A 19,924-nucleotide genomic window follows, 5' to 3' on the forward strand; every position below is an offset into this window, starting at 1 on the left:
AACTCTGCATCGACTCCTGAGCTTTAGGCTTGGGCAAGTGGGAGGTGGTTGGGTTTTATTGAGAAGGGGAGCACAGGAGAGGAGGTGGTTTTATGGCAGGGTTACAGAGCAGTGCTTTGCATATAATAATCTCACACACGTGTATTGGCATTTGGGCTCTCCTCTGCCCCTGAGAATTATAATGATATTTTCTTTGGAGCCCTTCTAATGTAGATTTGGGTTTTTTGAGGAATTGTTTCTCATATTTTTGGAGCCAGGAAATTTTTCTGTATCCAGGGGTTTTCCACCCATCACTATAGGTAGAGGCAAGATCAGTAAGTCAGCAGTTTCTGGATGGGCAAAGACCAGATTCTGACGTTGGCATTCCATTAACCAAGAGACAGGATAATTGACTTGAGGGAAGATGGATCTAAAAAATCCTCTCTATGGGGCTGGGATTCTGGCTCAGTGGTAGTGCATTGGCCTAGCACATGTGAGGCACTGGGTTCAATCCTCAGCACTGCAAAAAATAAATAAATAAAATAAATGTATTGTGTCCATCTACAACTTGTGTGTGTGTGTGTGTGTGTGTGTGTGTGTGTGTGTGTATAAATTCTGTCTAATGTCTTTGCATCACATAGAACATAATAATGAAGTTACCTGTCCTGACAGAGGGCCCTAATTCATGGGTGAGTTTTATTATAATTATATTCAGGTCCTCATTTTGTTGGAAGAACATGATGAGAACCAGAGTGGTTTGTCTTAGTTGAAAGAACAGAGAGCAGAATGTAGGAATCAGAGATGTGTCTGGTGTCCTAGACTGGCCGTTCATATTGGTAAGGATTCTTGTCCTTGGGTCACATGAGTCCTGCTACAACCCTGCGGGATGTCAAAGCTTACTCATGCAGCTGAACACTTTTGGTTCTTTTTGTTAAATCAGATTGACCAAGTCAGCCCAGATGGTCCAAGTCAGTGTGAACGCAATGTGAAATGGACCATTTAGTGATTCAGGTTCTGAGCCCTAGAGAGCAGAGCACTGGGAGTCTGCTGTACCCTGTAATAGTAATAGGTGCGGATGGTTGCCACCTATTACTGTAGAAGTCAGAGGCTGACTGTTGCTAGTCAGTGCTGTTTTTGGCTTTGTAGAGTTTGCTACCTTATTTGTCATAGCCTCCTGGTAGAAGGTAAAAATTTCAAGACAAAATGTTATATATATTAAAAAAGAAATTGAGGGGGCTGGGGTTGTGGCTCAGTGGTAGAGCACTTGCCTAGTGTGTGTGAGGCGCTGGTTTCCATCCTCAGCACCACATATAAATAATTGAATGAAATAAAGGTCTATCAAATTTTTAAAAATTTAAAAGAAACAAAGAAATTGCTTTCTACCACCACCACCAGAAAAAGACAGCATACTTTTAAACATGGCAGCATCAAATTCTGAAGCTGTGATATTAATAAGGGATTTCAGTTGTTAATTAAAGAATCAATTATTGAACTTGCTGAAGCCACCACTTCACTAAACCAGTTAGTGAACAATTAACAAGTCCTTTTTTAGGATTGAGTAACCAGAGCCATTTGTATTTCCCTTTTGTCCCCCAACTCCTTATCTGTGTTAGTGAAGATATCTGGACCATGGGTCTTTAAAAAAAAAAAAAAAAAAAAAGCTTTATTAATAGCCAGAAACCAAATGCATTTGCCTTTTCAACTTGTGAGTGCCTTTTATGTTGATAAAACATAAGGCAGGGCATGTAATGTAACTTCTTCCTGTTTAATAAATATAGTATCACAGCCAGGTGCTGTGGCTGAGGAGATACAGTATCAGGAGACCAAGACAAGGATTACAAATGTGATGCCAGCCTCAGAATTTTAGCAAGACCCTGCTCAGTTAAAAAAAAAAAAAAAAAAAAAAAAAAAAAATGAAGGAGGAGGAGGAAGAGGAAAGTAGGAATAGGAGGAGGAGAAGAAGAAGGAAGGAGAAAGAGAAGGAGGGCTGGAGATGTAGCTCAGTGGTGTAGCACCCTAGGTTTCAATCCCCATACTGCAAAAATGCATACATACAGTGTAACTTGGTATTCTAAAAGGAAATGATGAAAAAAGGCAACTAATGTTATTTACCTCTAGTTCTTCCAGCAGATTAAATTCTGTTTTGTCTCCAAATGGAAACCATTGCTAGTGTGGGCATGGATGACCAGAGCTGTGATCACTGGTCACTTGTACAATTAGATGCAGGATATGTTTCCTTTATATTGCACGTTCTGCAGTCTGGGCAAAGGAAATCAGGATTCATTGTGCTGTTGTGTCCATGGTGTTTTGTCAGCTTGCTGTTTTGTTGAGCAGCCTGTTGTGCAGGCTTTTACAGTCACATCCTGCTAAAAATGAGCACTCTATACAACATTGCCCCAGCCGTTACCCACTGTGAAGTTTAACGTTAAATCAGAAGAGCAAGGAAATTGAGGTGGAAAAGCTCTGTATTTGTTTTCTGCCAAAGCGTTGCTGTACATGCAGATCCATGGGTGATGTTGCTTCTGATAAATATTAATTAAAGGCCACTCCCCGTGAATTAGGGGTGAAATTTTAAGCTGATCTATGAAAATCTGACTGCATGGCTAAATGTGGAGAAAGTATTAAGAATGGTAACTACTCACCTGCTATGTGTTTCACTGCCAGGTTCCATGTTTACTCCATTTAACAATATGTGACTCTTGATTCAAACTGTCCTCCAAATAAGCGTAGAATTATGAAAACAAAGTAGATACTTATATATTAAATAGTATACAGGTAATAAAACTTGATATAGAATTTGTTGAAATAGGACTAAATATGATACAATAGATAACAATATTTTTCACACATCATTATACATTTTTGTTTTTTGTTCTGATAAACAGTTACCTTCATTTTGCCCAGAATTATTCTACCACACATCAAAAAGGAATTCTGAATCACTTCCTTAACTTTTTGCTTTTATTAAAATTTTAGATTTTTTAAATTTCAGGACACAAAAGTATAAATTTACCAGAATTTTTAAAAAAGAATGTTCTTAGCTTTATAATATAAACCATCTGAATCTGCTGCCTGTTTTGAGGGTCTTTTTCTTACTTTATTTCTGATAAATTGTTCTCAGGCTAAAGCACAAACTTGCATGTCTGAATAGAGGTGGAGAGAATTTTTTCTTGCATTAGAAATATAACCACTTGAAAATTGGAGATTATTAAGGAAATGACAGGCCTGGAACTATTAGACGTATGAATATTAGACCTAAAGCAGTATAACCCCTATATATGTTTATTTCTGTACAGCTGGCAATTTTGAAGAGTTTGACTTTTTTTTCTATAGCAATCTGAATGGGTGTGTTGAAGTAGTTTGAAACTGCTACAATAAAAGCCTATTCCATTAATCACCATGCACTAGAATAGAGGGACAGGAAGCAGTTCACTGGCAAATATTACAGAGAAGTGGGGCCTCCTTTTGCATGCTTGGTCAGAACTGCTTGAGAGAGGGAGCCATGGAGCTCCTTGCTCTGGGACATCTGGCCTTACTGACAGGATGCGCCTTTCTCTTCCTGGGGGATGGCCTGCACAGGCAGCAGTTAGCTGGCACCCCTTGCTTGCCACTGCTGAGAGCTCCTACAGAGGCTGGCACTCTGGGTTTTCTGTACACTCGGCCCTCAGCATCATCTGCACTCCCTCGCTCACGTAGGTACCTGTTGTTGCCTGCCCTTTGTATGTACTGTGAGATGTTCTTATGTCTCCCTGTGATTTCTTGTTTTCTTCTAGTGTTTTCTGGGCCTCCCTCTAAAATGACAAAGTGGTCCCAGTATAGGTTGTTTGTGACTTCGGAGCCAGACCCTGACTGCCTGTCCAGTTTTGTCCTTAACCTCAAGTGACCCTCGCTTGCTTCACCTCGCTTTTTCATCTACAGAATGAAAGCATTGCGGGAGGCCCACCTCAAGGTGGCTGAAGTAGGAAGACCACTGTCTAGGGGGTAAAGTCTAGCCTTTCACTTTCCCCCCTCAGATCCCATCCTCTGAATTTTCCAGATTTACTTCTACCTGTACCTCAAGCTGTCTTTTGTAGATAGCTTAACTTTTGTTTATAACTTAAACTCAGTTCACTCCAAGTTTCTCATTGTGGTCAACCACCTCATCTCTTTCCCTTAAATATCTGTGTGTGTGTGTGTGTGTGTGTGTGTGTGTGTGTTAGATTCTCCTATCTCCCCCGTGTGTGTGTGTGTGTGTGTGTGTGTGTGTGTGTGTGTGTGTGTGTTAGATTCTCCTATCTCCCCCATCATCCAAGATGAGAATTCTTTGAGATATGTCTAGCCCTGTTTTCATAGCATTCCAGTCGTCATCAAAACTTTTCTTTAACTCTTTTTTCCTGTTATCTATCTAAACCTACGTGTGATCTCCTTGCTTAGGATTTTGCCCAAGGCATCCTGAGTCAGCAGTTAAGAATCTTAGTTTTCAATTCAGACATTTCTATGGATCTCAACTGAGCTATTTATAAGCTGTGTGACTTTGAGTTAGTTACTTGACCTTCCTGAATGTCAGGTATCTCTCTATAGAGAGAAGATGATGATTATTACTGCACAGAGTTATTGCAAGGCTTAAGAAAGGTGCTGTCTTTGACATTTGTGGCATAGCCGTGGCCTGCAATAAGTGTTAAAGCATTCAGCTTTTATTATTATGTCCTACGCTATCCCGTGTTCATCTTTCTGTTCCTGTGGCTAGTTCAGAATGACTCAGCAGAGCCACTCTAACATACTGAAGAGGACGTTAGAGGTTATTACACCTTGAACCTCAGCCATCAATGTGTGTGTGTGGCATTGGGGATCAAACCCAAAATCTCGTGCACGATGGGCTAGGGCTCTATCACTGAGGTACGTCCCCAGTACTCTGAACTTCCACTTATTAAATGACTTCCACATTTGACCTTTAGATCCACAACAGGCATTGGTGTGCCATTGAAGACAAACCTGGAGCCCGAGACGCAAACAAGACAACTGTGTATTCCCAATAGGAAAGTTACAACTGCTTTGGCATTCCTGTTCCAAATGTCACAGCTTTGTCAGGACAAAGTGCTTCCATGGTCCTGTCTGTCAGGATAGAGTGAGATCCTTGACTCGTGTTCCTTAGCCCATAGATCCCAGTGACAGGGAACCTGCTACTTTGCAAAGTATTCCATTTCACTATGCAGTAGTTTTATAGGTTAAGTACTTCAGTGTATGTGCCAAAACCTGACCTGATACCTTCTTTCCATTGACTTCTTTTTAAAGAAATATGAAGAGACAGACTAACATCTTTTTTACCTGATAATCTTTTAATATTTAAATGTGATGATGTATTCTCTCATTCTTCCCTTCCCCGTACATAAGAGCTGTTTGTCCATTCTGATCCCCTTTGCTTAGGAAATGAATATTATTTACACATGTCATGTTCTGTGCACACTAAAACCTCTTGGTCTCCATTTTATCCCTTCTGGGTTCACATCTAGAAGCCTTTGGTCTCTTGGTGACCCTGCCTAAACATTAAGTTTTTTTTAAATAGCTATGGAGGTGTCCAGAGAACTTTAATTTTAAGTCACTGTGTCATAAAGGAGAAGAAACCTGGTCATTTATTTCAAAGATGACACATTCTTAAATTAGATGTTTATGGAGTAACTGATGTGTTAGCTCCCATAGGCCTCTCTCTTGGTTTTTCCCTCCTCAGTTTCTTTGGGTTGAGAAAAAGAAAAAAACCTAAGAAGAACCACAGAAGAACTTAGATTTAGTTCACTCTCCTCTTTCTTTGTAACTGTTGGTAAAACCACACTGGCACTCTGGATGCACAGGCTTTTCCTTAATGGGAAATCTTCAGGAATATTATTGTTTTCCCATGAAAGTAGGCTACAGCAAAACCTAGGGCATTAGAGTAACTTAAAAGTAAGTTTAGTGCTTCTCTTTCTAAAGCTCTTCAGATTCCACGAAGTATCAAATGCACTTTTAATTAAATTTCTAACAGTAGCCTTCTCCAGGCTCCCTGTGAAGTACACTGGAGTAGTCAGAGTTCAGTGGTGTGCAAGTGCCTGGGGCTGAGATCCAGCTTTGCTGCTGCCCGTCAGTGAGACCTGAGTTTCCTCAGCGAGTGGGGAAATGATCTACCTACCACACAGGGCTGCTGTGAACATGAAATGAGTTAATTTTTATAAAACACTTTACAATGGTTTCTGATACACATCAGGTCATCGTGGCAGTTGCATTGGTAGAGAAAATAGTTTCATTTCTTCACCCAGCGGAAGAACCAGCCACTCCATAGATGGCAAGCCATAGAAGATAGTTGTACTCATGTCTTCGGTAATCTACAGAGCCAAATAACTGTTTTCACTCACTCCTCCTATTGAGAGAACTACATGGATCTAGCTGCTTCTTCTGCATGGAATTCTAATGTCTCCAGTTTTTAAAAGCTGTTGGAAATGGATTCTCAAGTTGTTCATCTGGGCGACAAAGCTTTTTTTATCGCATGATCATGGAGTCCCTTCTAGTAAATGTTTAATCAAGGTAGTGTAGGCACAGAAACGGGTAGGGACTCTCTGCCCTTTACAGTCACGTGCCCTGCCCTGCAGTGTGAGCGCTGGCCCTGCTTTGGACATCCCATTTTCCATTTGGCATTCCAGCAGTCTGGTCTTACTGTTCTGGCTTCCTGCTTTCTGGGGAGATGGGGTAGCCAAGGAATGTGGTGCTGTTTTGGTGTAATGTTCTAAGGATCCCTAAGATGGAGTTATAAACTAGGGCAAATGGTAAATAACTGAACATACCTCCTCCTATTGTTGAAAGTAATCTTGGCTTATGACAGCTTTAGCAGTGGGTCTGACAATTCGAAGGAGATGACTGTGTTCATTTACTTTCAATTGAATACATACTGTGGTCATTTTATCACTACAGGGTGTTTAACAGTTGGTTCCTTCCTTCCTCTTAAATCAGGCTCACTCATACAGAGAACCCTGTTTTGTTCAATAGATTGTGATTTGTTCATCCAGTTGGTTTTATAGACTTCCATCACTGGTGATAATGCCTACCACGTGACTTTATGCCTAACTCATCCTGCCTGGAAGCAGAAGTGGGACAAACATAAACAGGACATGGTGTCTTTGCCCAGGCCAAAGGAAGGACAGAATGTCAACAACTGATTCTAATATAAGATGTGGTAAGACAGGTCTTATAATTGAAGCTCAGGCAGAGGGTCACAGGGACTCAAGTGACTGATTTTCAGTTAGGAGGTCTCCTTGTATTTACTGCATGTATGGAGGTCTGGAAAAGCAGGGCATGGGGTAGCAGGAGAAGTGACTGAGAGTATCTCCTGTAGATCTTGAGTGCCTTGCTGTGAAGATAGGATTCTGTGATCAATGACCATCAGCTTTCTGCAGAGGAAGGTGAAGGTCAGATCTGTGATTATGAAAGGTGACTTTAGATGCCACTCCAGGTAGACCACGGAGGTCAGAGAGAAACTCCAGATTGACAGTTGGGGCCATAGTGGTAATTTAGGTAAGGTCTGAGGAGGCCTTGAACCATTAGCACCTTCTAGAAGGAAAAGAAAAAGATGTATTTGAACTTTCAAATACATAATTTGGTAACCGATTTATTCTTAAGGGAAAAGAAGCTTAAAGAATTAAAAATAATAGCTTTCTAGATAAGATGATTAGAAGACCAACATGCCAATAATTAGGCTTTGAACATAGAAGAGGGTCCAGGTTTGAGTGCTGAGTCAGGGGTCTGTTATAGTGGATTTGTGTTGTTTATAGATTTTATGATTTATTTATGATGTTTAGTGATTTTATGGCCTTCAGGGGATACTCACAGGGTATACTGTGTAAGCAGTTAGAAATTTTGGTCCAGCAGATGGGAGTGGGAGATTTGGATGTGGAAGTCAAACCTTGGCTTATAAAAAGTCCTTAAGGACATGGTAGAAGAGCACTTTGCCCAGGAAAGCAGAGTGAGGAGATCTGAGGATAAAGGATTGACCAATCCCTTCCATTTACGGAAAGAAAGTATTCAAATCCCAGAAAAGAGTTTCAGCTGGGACATGCTGGTTCAAAATTGGCAGATGCCATAACTGAAAAAAGGATTTTAAATAGAATAGGAACTCTGATTCTTACTCATTGTTTTCTCTTTAAAGTTTTTAAAAGGTACATCAACTACAGAAAAGTAGAAAGAAAGGTTATAAGGACCCACCTTGTACTCATTATCAGTATTTTGTCAATCTTTCATCTCCCCAGCTGTCTAGGGCAAAGAAAAGGAGTTAATACTTTAAAGCAGTATCAGATGCCTGCCATCTTTCTTACACTCTCTTGCACTAATTCATGAGGACAATTAATTTTTACACAAGTCATTATCTCACCCAAGTTAAAAAAAGCAGTTCTGTAATATCATTTAATAAAACCTTATTTCATATAAATACTCAGAAGTCCTTGAGAGCCACTTTAGTGGTGCTTTTTAATTGTGTAGAGATTAGCTTTCTTTCTGAGGGCCTGTCTGGGAGGTAGGCAGAGTGCCCTGAGAAAGATGGCAAAATGCTCTCTGCGGGAGGGCTGCTTCTGCCGTGTGGTGCGCACTGAGTTTGGATGGGAAGCTAAGTTTTATTTTGTGTATACACTTGTTCCCTGGGAATAGCAATAGAAAGCTGTGATTAGACCTCTGGACTTAGATCATATGAATTAAATAGATGTCCTGAGGTACTGCCAAAGATACGCTTGACCCACATACCATCCAGCTTCTCATTTTGGAGTGGTGGTCCTCAACCAGGACATACGGCTCTGGAGTCTTTTTTGATTGTCATAACCTTGGGGAGGACCTAGTAGAAAGATGGCAGGGAAAGTGCAAGACAGCCTTGTAGTCTCCACCTGCCCAAGATGTCGATAGTGCTGTATTAGAGAAAAAGCGTATTCCAAAGGAGAACTGCTCTTTTCAGTCTGCTGCTACAGCCCACATTTGAGTACCAGATTGCAGTTACACACTGTTCTCCTTTCAGGAGAGGTTAATGTCCTGGTATAGGTTTTTCCTTTCATATGTATCACCTAAGCTGTGTCTGGCCAGATCTTTGAGCCTACCAGACTTCATTCCAGTTTTTATTTTCTTGTGTATCAGACTCTAGCAGAGTTCAGAAGTGATTTGGTTTCTTTGGGTAGGAGATTTAAGGTGGCGTTTATATTCTCAGGACATATTCACCATCTGAGCAAAGTTCTCTGTCTTGAAGAAGAAGGTAGTAGCTCGGGCACTGTTAAACAAGCCATTGGGGGCTTGTTAAATCAAGATATGATCTAGATATTTTCAGCCAGATTTGAAAATGAGTAGTCATTTGCAGTAAGTAAGTATTCCACCTTCTCTATTTATAGGAAATACAGTTGGAGCATGCAAAGCAAGCCTTTGTGCAAAGGGACAATGCCAAGACTGGGAGAGTCACAGCCATTGACTTCCGAGACATCATGGTCACCATCCGGCCCCATGTCTTGACACCTTTTGTGGAAGAATGTCTAGTAGCTGTAAGTTGCAACTTGCCCTAATGACATTTTTTTTCTACCTGGTTTAAGCTCAGTAAATATGAGATTATAAAAAACACTTATCAATTATATGGGTTTTTTTTCTGCTTAAAACACTGACATTTTCTTAATGTGATTGTATATATTACCAAACTTAGAAACTAGTTGGCTAGTTTTAGTGGGTAGGTTAATTTGTTTCCTGAATTGTATGGCGTATCCTACAGAAATGCACAGTCATCTCATTGGTGATTCCTTCCAGGACTCCCTCATGAATACCAAAATTTGCAGATGCTCAAGTTGCTTATATAAAATGGCATATCTTTGTTTATAACCATGCATATCACTTTGATACTTTAAATCATTTCCAGATTACTTATAATACTCAATACAATGTGAATGTTACATAAATGATAGTTATGCTATATTATTTGAGGAATAACAATGGGAAAAATGTCTGTGCATGTGCAGTACAGATGCAAATTTCCCCAAATCTTTTCAATTTGAGAGTGGTAGAATCCATCATCGATATGGAACTCATGTATAGGAAGGGCTGGCTGTATTAACTTGTTAAAGTAAAAAGGAAAAACCAGCTTGTGTTTATCACTTTATATTTTGAGGTATATCAAATGCTGATCTTTCTTCTTATCTAAGGGGAGAAAATGGTACCTGCATTTATTATTTATTGGAGTAGTGGGCAGAACAGAAATGCTAGACCTTTGATTTGCTCATTTATCCACCGTTGATGTGTTGAGACTATGATGGCACGTGTGGCAGGCAGACCCCTGCCATCTGTATCATGGAGCTTCTGTCCCAGAAGGTATTCAGTTGTTGTCCCGACCTTGCAAGCCCTGGGTGTGTCCGGCACCCTTTAGTGGTGGTGGTTCCCAAGCCCTGGTCATGGAGCATCAGAATCCCATGGATAGTTATTGAAAATAAAGGCTGTAGGTTTCTTTTAGGCCTGCCTGTATTTCACCATCTCTAAGTAGGAGGTCTTAGAATCTAACTGGTACAACTTCTAGATGGTTGTTATGATCACTCAGATTTGGGAACCACCCCCAATGGTAGCTTTTCTTTTGCCAATCCTAGGCAAAAGACTTTCAGTGTTTTCACAGTCTTACTGGGGCAGGTGTGAGGGAACCTTTCAATTTCCCTCTTCCCAGTGCCTCATTCTAGAGACATGGCCTTCAGGCAAGGCTTTTCCATCGGGCACTGTGTTAATCTACACCCCACCCCACCCCCGCCGCCACCACCTCCCTTTCCATACTAAATGCTCATGTCAGCTATTTTAAATGATTACTAAGTGGAGATTTATGTGGTTGTTACCTTATAAAAAGTGCTTTCCTAATAAAAATATTTTGCCTTGTTAGGAAAGGATAGAATTTGAAACCCTACACTGAAGTTCCATTCATAATGGACATGTTTTCTGTTTCCCTTGTCCCCTGTGAGGAAATATGCTTTCTTAAGAACTCTGATTATCAGAATTCTGATGAGTATTAACCCCCATCCAAACATATGACATCTCATAATTTTATCATAATATGCTTGTTAGAAATCCCACCAATTATAAAGTTTGTATTTAAATGATTATTTATTACTGGTTACAAGAATGCGACAAATCTTGATATTAATGTTAAGTTGACCACTATCCATAGTGTGCTTATGTTGATATAATACAGTTTTGCATGAATAAGCACATAAATGTGTGCATTTGTATAATATAATTTTGCCTTTAAGATTTGCTCATTAGATGAAATAAACCAACTTATAAAACATTTCCAATTGAAATTTGAACTCTATAAATTATTGCTAGTTCCATTGTTATGATCTTACACATGTACTTATTTCGTTTGCTAAGAGTCATATGTGGAAAGTACAAGTTCTGGTCATGATTAGTTGCAGTTACTTCTAAAAATTATTTATGGCTTTTTTTTTTAATGTGGAAGAAAAATTCATGTGGTCATTTGTTATATACGCATTCTTGTTAATTCCACACTAGCATCAGATAGATGTACTTCTGAATCTTCTTCCTTCCTCACCTATAAATCTTTTGTTTTTCTTCGTCTCTCTTGTTTTCAACTTACCGAGGCTGCTGGAGGTACCACATCTCATCAAGTTAGTTTCTCCTATTTTAACGGATTTAATTCACTTCTTAACAACATGGAACTCATTAGAAAGATCTACAGCACTCTGGCCGGCAACAGGAAAGATGTAGAGGTGACTAAGGGTGAGTGAGAATATATCTGAATTCTTACCTGGAAGCATCTTGGGGATTAGGGTGAAGAAGGTAACGGCAGAGTGTATGTTAACAGATTTCCACCCCATTCTCGTGTATTAACCATATGGTACACGTGTGTCCTCCATCTTTTGATCAGACAGACAAAAGCAAACAAAACAATCTTCACCAAATAAAGGCAACCTTTGAGAAAAATGTACAATTTCTTAAATATTTTCAAATTTTGTTAGAACTTGAGCTCAGTTGGTTACCTCTAAAGGGATCTTCTTTAGAGGTAAATGAGGAATTCCACAAACTTGTTTGGTGACAATGTAATATCTGTAAACTTGAACAAGATATTATCAGCATGTTAATGGGACTTTTCTAAAACAGATACTTCCCATAGGATTTCCACAGCTTCATTAATATAAATTCTTGGGATCAGACCTATGCATATGAAGTTAATATATGCTTCCTTATTCCCCTTGACTTGTAATTTGAATAATACCCTGTGTCATTTATTCAGAGCTGTCAGATGGCACCATGCTTTTAAAGTAAATGTTGGGGAAAGTATTCTTCATACTCTTTCCAAGTGCAGGAAAGAACTATGAAAATTCTTGCTCCATTTGGATTGACTTGAATTCTGTTACTGATTGTAATAAAGTTCTGTGATGTCCATCCATTCCAGTGCCTTGAGTTAATGCTGAATGTAGTCCTATTGCTTCTTAAATTTTTTCCCTTTTATTTTTTTCCATACAGAGGAGTTTGTTCTGGCAGCTCAGAAATTTGGTCAGGTTACACCCATGGAGGTTGACATCTTGTTTCAGTTAGCAGATTTATATGAGCCAAGGGGGTAAGTTGGCCTTTTTTTTTTTTTTTTTTTTTTTTTTTTTTTTTTAATTAGCTTAATAAAAGAATGTTAGGAGGTAGGAGTAGGGGAAGGCAGCAATTGGGAGAGAAAGAAGCCAAATGAAAGGCAACACTGAAATATGGAAAATGATAAAAGGAACACTGTAGAATTCCATAATGAACATGTAACAAATTGATATTTTTCTCATTGATTATGCTTCTCCCTCCAGACGTATGACCTTAGCAGATATTGAGCGGATTGCTCCCCTGGAGGAGGGAACTCTGCCCTTCAACTTGGCTGAGGCCCAGAGGCAGGTGAGTGAAGAGGGACAGATGTGCTTCCTGTTGTTTCCCCCAGCTCCTTTTCACTCCTATTTGCCTCTCTGGCATTAGTACCTGACATAACATTTTTCCATTTTACCCCCCAAATCCAGACGACTTCAGAAGGCCGAGAAGAGAAGTTGCTTAGAAACTTGATGAACACACTTTGGCATCTGTTTATTTATTTATTTATTTTTTCAAGATGGGGTGATTTCTTCACTGCACCCGTAACTGCACACTCTGCAAACACATAGATCTTTTCTTCTTCCCTAAATCTCACATCAAGGGATGAGAGGCAGGCACCCTGGGTTGGTGTCACGGTCCCTATCAGCAACTGTGTGTTGCTAAATGAAAGCCATCTTTGCTCTGCACAGAGGGACCCCATCAGCGCATTGTCTAACTGCCATGCCTTCCGTTTTTCCGAATATCAAAATGAGATAATTTTGTTTAGTCTGGAGTTGTAGTTTGAAGGCTTTTAGACCTATTTTCTCTGTGAAAGGATTCATAAGTTATGTGGAAACAATTTTAGGAATGCTAAATTTTATTTTATGGTTAACAGAAACCAATCTCTTAAAGTTGTGGGAGTTAGAAACTTAAGACAGGACCTCCTCATTTAACTCTTACTCAGCTCTCTATAGATCAGGCTTAGAGAATAAAAGCTTTATAGCGGGAGTTGTGTTTGCATGGCGTTTGTAAAATAAATCCACTCACAGACAGCATCATTTTTAGAAAAATACCTCCTTTAAGGCAAAGCCATCCCTGAATCCTGTGAGACTTAACCGTTTTTGGCTTGGAGCTCTGGGTCTGTACTAAGACGCCAGTTTGACCACAATGGGTTGATGCGGGCTACATTTTTAGGACTGTCAGGCCTGGAGCCAGGACCCCCTCCTTTTAGCTCCTTCCCACCCAAAGGCAGTGGCGAGATTTGTGCGCAGCATGTAAGTCAAAGTAGTGGGTGTGTGCTCAGTAAATCCTAGTGAGGCACCTCTGGAAAACCAGCTGGCTGTGGTTAAAAGAGGAAGCCGCTTTCCCTCAGTGCAGGAGAAAGAACTGTATAATCACGTGCAGAGGTGGAAGCAACGCTGCACTCCTTCCCTTTGATTTTAAACACTGCTCATGAGATGATTATCTCTTCATCTGTACGCCACCAGCTACGTAGAAATGTGGAGATTAAGGAAAGCAGAGAAGTTCTTTTAGATCTCTCCGGCTCTCCAGCTGGCAGTGGTAGCCCACCATTTTCCCTTTATGCCCTTTGCAGCTTTTGAGAGTTTGAAGGGGTGCTTGTTGATACTGGCCATGAAAGGGTTAGGCTAGTTTGATGAGACTTACAGAAGGAAACGATTGGCTGCTGCTTAGAGGTTTCCAGCAATTCACAGTAGCCTTGCCTGGCATACAGTGTGCTTTTTACTGAATGAACCCCACTGGGCCTAACAAATTCAAGCAAGGGGGGTCATCCACCTGTGGGCAGATGTGCCAGTCCAGCACCATGAAGTCCTTGGCACATTTGGCCTACACAGAGGTGCAAAGAAGGAGCTTTATTATATCATTTTAAGAATACACTACATTTCTAGTTTCTGAAAGTTTAATGAAAGTGCAGAATTTTGTTTGTCTTTTAGATGAACAATTAGTGATAATGGTAGGTTACTCTCACTCATTATTTTCAGAGTATTTTCACTCACTATTTTGATGCCAGGACATTTCTGAGTGTTGCATATTTTTATCTGTGTAAATAAGATAGTGCTTCTCTTTTGGATAATGTCTGTCAACATGAAGGTACTATTGATCTCCATCTGTGCCTGGACAGAGTTGGAATCAACCCATGGAATTTGCAAGAAATGTTTTCCATTCTTACAGATGCATATTTCTATGTAAAGCTATTTTCAGTTAAGTGACTTTGAAGGAGATTCCAAATAATCTCATTGTATTAGAATTGTGTTACATTGACAGCAACTAAAATTCAGTGGGCTGATTGCTGGGGTTGGTGATTATTTTCATTGTTCACTAATTTTAATTATCATGACTTTGAAAAACAAGTTTTATTGAATGTATTTATTCATTCAACAGGTATTTATTAAGCACTGACTATATGTCACCCTCATTTGACAACTCAGTGTGACATAAATTTACTATTTTATGTATGCAGGCAGAGAAGTGCAATACTCTGAAATGTTTTAGCCTCAGAAACACTATAGAAAATAGCTCAAAAGAATAGCAACCAAACAACTGGCTGAGCTGAAGTATGAATTTAGGAAAAATGACAAGAGAAAAAAGTAACAATTAACCTGTAATACAGACCCCTAGTTATAGCCACCATAAATATTTTTAATATCTCTGGGTGGTAGGGATAATAAAATGTTAGAAATATATATAAAATATATATTATATATATATAAACAAAAAATGACTTCATATTTACAGTGTTAAAAATGTTTTTTAAAAAAATTATCATGAAATGTTTCAAACATTTATAAAGGTAAAGAGAATCATATATCAAATACCAGTCCACCCACCATGCTCTTTTCAGTTTATGTTTTTTTATATGATACATTATGAACATTTTTGCCAACATCAGGTATTCTTTGACAATGTAATGTTTAATGACATACTTTTTTAAAGTTATAGTGTTATATTTTAAACAGTCTTCTATTACTAGTGATTTAGCATATTTCCAGAGTTTTTGCTCTTTAAAGAGTACTAGTTTTTAATATTCTTGTGGCTTGATCTGTGTGTACATGATTATTTTCTAACCTAACTTCTTTTAAAGAGAACTACAGGGTCATGAGTTAGGTTAATTTTAAACATTTGGATGTATATTATCAAACTTCCCTTAGTATATACATGATTTAATGGTAAGTTTGAGAAGGCCTGTTTTTTTGCCAACTCTTGCCAGTCTGGGTATTGTCATTTAAAACAAAAACCAAAATTATAAATAAAAAACTGACCAATTTGATTAGTGAAGAATGTTGTCTCATTGGTGTTTTTAAATATGTATTTCTCTGAACACTAATGAGACTTAAACATTTGAAAACAGGTTGACAGCCCTTTTTGTAATAATGGCTTTCTGTTCAAATTGGATTTTAAACATTAATAGCAAGAAAAACTTCTTATTAATCAAAACTTAGGATATCTAACCCTGCTTTCCTCTTTGACATTTTACTTATATTGAGAACTCAGTGAGTAATTCTTTAATATGTGCTCACTTTTCTCCTGTCCTATTCCCCTGTCTGCCTGCTGCCTGTTCCCTGGGCCCTGTGCATGCAAAGCAGAAAGCTTCAGGCGATGCAGCCCGACCGGTTCTCCTCCAAGTTGCAGAATCAGCCTACAGGTTTGGTCTGGGTTCTATTGCTGGAGGTTAGTCATGGATGAGTATTAAATTTTCGCTTTTATTATCCCTTTTATCTTTTCTCTGATTTTCCACCTTGACATATTACAGGACAAACCCTGCCTAGTTGTTCCCCAGTCAGTTACCTGTCTGTGCGAGGTTGGACCCAGGGCAAAGGGAATCTTTTCCATACCTGCATGTGACCAGGGTCTTATAAGTGACATTTTTGTCTTATCTTCACACAGCCTTTCTAAAGACAGGTTAATAATGAGGTTAGGCTGTGGTGATGTGCTTTTGATTTAAACTGTGCCAATCTTTTTTATCAGGGGTACTTGAGTGAAAATCCATAGCATTTTATTAAGAGTATGGAAGGGCACAGTTTTAAAATCTAGACATGAAGAATTTGTTTATTTTCTCAGACTTTTCTTTGATTTTGCCCACCTCATCGGTCCCTTCCTCTAGCTGACCCTAATTCCCTCTGAAATGTTGGCATTCTTTAATTTTAGCTGTTGGAGCCACTGCCGTGTATCCTATCGATCTTGTAAAAACTCGAATGCAGAACCAACGATCAACTGGCTCTTTTGTAGGGGAGCTCATGTATAAAAACAGCTTTGACTGCTTCAAGAAAGTGCTACGCTACGAAGGCTTCTTTGGGCTATATAGAGGTTAGTGCTATGTACTAAATTCATGTAAGATGAAATAATAGCCAAGGGTTTTGGTTTCTCAACTCAGTGCCTGAAATGAATCAGAGAGACTGTGTTAAAATGGAAATGCAGCAGATTCTCAATTATCCATGCTAATGGGTGTAGGCTGGAGGCCTCTGGGGCATGGCTAATCAAAACAGCCCAGAATCTGAAAGCCATTTATATTGCTGTGTTGTATGTTATATTTCTTAAAATAATAAATTATTTTTATAAACATCTTTAAGTTTTTAAAAGGCTCATTGTATGCTTAAAGTATTCCACTCAAGAGCTAATTGGGAAAGGTATCCTAGGGACAGGACAAAGCCTGCTCAGGACTCATGTTCTTGAATATACCATGGTGCTTCTTATCCAGGATTTCAGTTACGTGTAATTGACCACGATCTGAAAATATCAAGTGGAAAATTCCAGAAGTAAACAGTTTATAAGATGTAAATTAAGCACTAGTATGCATAGTGTGATGAAATCTCACACTTTCCTACACCAAAGTAAGGAGATGATTTGCAGGTCAGATGCAACTTTACACTAAATCACCTCCCTTCATCTCCTCACGGAGATGTTGGTCTTCTCACATCATCACAAGAAGCAACTTTGGGTGAGTAGGTTACACTAAGATATCTTGAGAGGGACTACAGTCACGTAACTTTGCAGTATACTGTACAATTGTTTTATTAGTTATTGTGGTTAATCTTTTTACTGAGCCTAATTTATCAGCTAAAACCTTATCATAGGTATATGTATATAGGAGAGAACAGTATACTTAGTGTTGGAATATCCAAGGTTTCAGGCATCCCCTGGAGATCTTGGAATGTGCCTGCTATGGATGATGAGGGACTGCAGAGCCACATAAAGTCTGTCAAGCAGATAACCAGGGGCTCAGTGCAGTTCTTTCCTGCCTCTTTCTGAATCAAACTTGCTCCTTCCCTCTGACTCTGTACCCAGTGGAGTTGATTCACACACCATTGCAGCCTGGCTGTCATGACTCCACCTGCTCCTCTGATCACCTCAGGTTTGTGAAGCATAGTAATAGGAACAACACATATTTCCTTACAAATGGAAAGAACCCACAGACCCTCTGCCTCCCTTTTGGCGTGGCCTAAGGAGAAACGCCTGGACTTCCCAACTTTGTTTTTATGCTCATCCTCTGCAAATAGGAAAGAAGTGCATTCGTATCAGCTGAAAAAGCAGAATTGCAAGGCAATTCCTGCCGACTGCTTTGCTGCTTGGCCAACTGCAGGTCTTCCCTCCTTTCCCTTCCAGTGCTTGCTCTATCAGAAGAAAATAGTGTTTAGTGCTCTGCCGAGGCACATGGTAAAACTGGCAGCCACATAAAGCATGCCTCTAGGCCTCTTCTGCCATCTGCTGACTCTAGTCTCCAAAGTAAGCACCCAAGTCAAAAAACAAAAACCCTCTCACCTTAGAAGCTAGGTTTCCTACTGCAGAGGAGTTCCATTTTGCAGGTTTTAATATATAGGTAGATAACCCTCATCAAAGGTCTTTTGATCTTTTCTCTGCCCTCTACCCTTACCCCCTGCCTCTTTTACAATTTGGAAGGTCTTTGACCCCAGGTGATTGATGATGACCCCTGTAGGGTCACTGCCTTCCTTTTGAAATACTACTTCTCCCTGGTGACAACAACCTTGCAAATGGAATGGCTCCTACACAGTACAAGGTTAATGTCACAGTTTCTGCTTTGCTGTGAGTTAGGCAGAAGTGACCACCTTACCTGTTCATGTGGGTGGTTTTTTGGAAGGGACAACTTTGAACCTCTAGTCTTGATAGACATTGGAGCCTTGGCGTGTCTTCACCAACTACTTTTATGGGTTTTCTTTTATTGGTGCTAGATTGAAGTCAGGGTGCCTTTAGAATTGTGGGAACCCTGTCCAGAATTGCTAAGTGTCTTCAGTTTGCTTGTGTTGACCTAGACTGTTTTTGACTTTTTGTTCTTTATTTCTTCTCTGTGACCACACCTGCCAGATGCTCATTCTTTTTTATCCCCAACCTTTTTTAATTGGCATTACAGTTGTACCTAATGGTGGGATCTGTTGTTACATATTTGTACATTCACACAATAGAACAATATAATTTCACCTATCGTGCTCTATCACATCCCCCCAGATCATCATTCTTGGTTATGTCTACATTTCTCTTCTGAAACACGTCCTTTTGACCTCATAATCAGCAGGCTCAAAGTACACCTGAATACTGAGTGCTGAGCTAAGGTGGACCTTTGAAAGTTTTTTATATCTCTTGCCAGCTCAGTTATTGCATGTGGAAGATGGGAACAATTGCTGTTAGCTTCTCAGAAGGGAAAATGTGCTGGCATATTGGATAGAGAGAAGGCTCCCTCGGAATAGCCAAGAGACAGCTCTTCACCCTATTCCAGGATTATAAATAGACATTTATCTATCTGCTTGGGTGCCTGAACCCGCAGGGCAAGGGCCAAAGCTGGCTGTGGAGATGACAAGTAGAGTGTGAATATTAGAAAATTAGTCCTGGGAGTCACCTATGTTCATCATGTCCTGAGTTCTTATTTTTTCCAGCAGACAATTTTAAAACAAAACATTTACTGTAAAACTCTTGTTTAGTTCCCATCTATAATTTGGATCTTGAGAGCAAAGAGATGATAGACAGTTCAGGTTAAAAATAATAATAATGATTTACAGTCTTGCCTTGAAAATGACTTCTTTCTTTTTTTGCTTGATCAGGGACTAATTCCCTTTAGTTCCTTGCACATAATCATTAATTGTGTATAACTACATGTTTATAAATGCTTATCACTGGGGAAGAGAGATCAGATGAAAAATGTAGAAAACTTATGGGAAACTATCATTATTAAAAGAAATAATAGAAATAGAAAAGACCTGGAGTATTTCTGAGACTTAGTATTGTAACCTTTATATACAAAGTCAAGACTTAAAATAACTCCCTGTGATCCTTTGTACATTTCTCATTAAATGTAATTTTATTGTTTTAAAATTTTGGTAATTCTAGGATAAGTTGGTTAAATTTGAAATTTGAGAATGTAAATTCA

At 39.3% G+C, this 19,924-nt stretch overlaps 1 protein-coding gene across 1 annotated transcript in view; it reads left to right on the forward strand.

Moving 5' to 3' along the window:
• SLC25A13 (solute carrier family 25 member 13) overlaps window positions 1–19,924 on the forward strand; it is a 216,638-nt gene that overhangs the window by 99,098 nt on the left and 97,616 nt on the right. Inside the window, 6 exon segments of the mRNA XM_079152267.1 lie at window positions 9,342–9,488; window positions 11,571–11,709; window positions 12,457–12,550; window positions 12,777–12,861; window positions 16,131–16,218; window positions 16,696–16,854. Of these exon segments, the coding sequence (XP_079008393.1) occupies window positions 9,342–9,488; window positions 11,571–11,709; window positions 12,457–12,550; window positions 12,777–12,861; window positions 16,131–16,218; window positions 16,696–16,854 (712 nt within the window).

Source organism: Sciurus vulgaris, assembly GCF_902686455.1.
Source record: "Sciurus vulgaris genome assembly, chromosome: 8".
Lineage (NCBI taxonomy): Eukaryota > Metazoa > Chordata > Mammalia > Rodentia > Sciuridae > Sciurus > Sciurus vulgaris.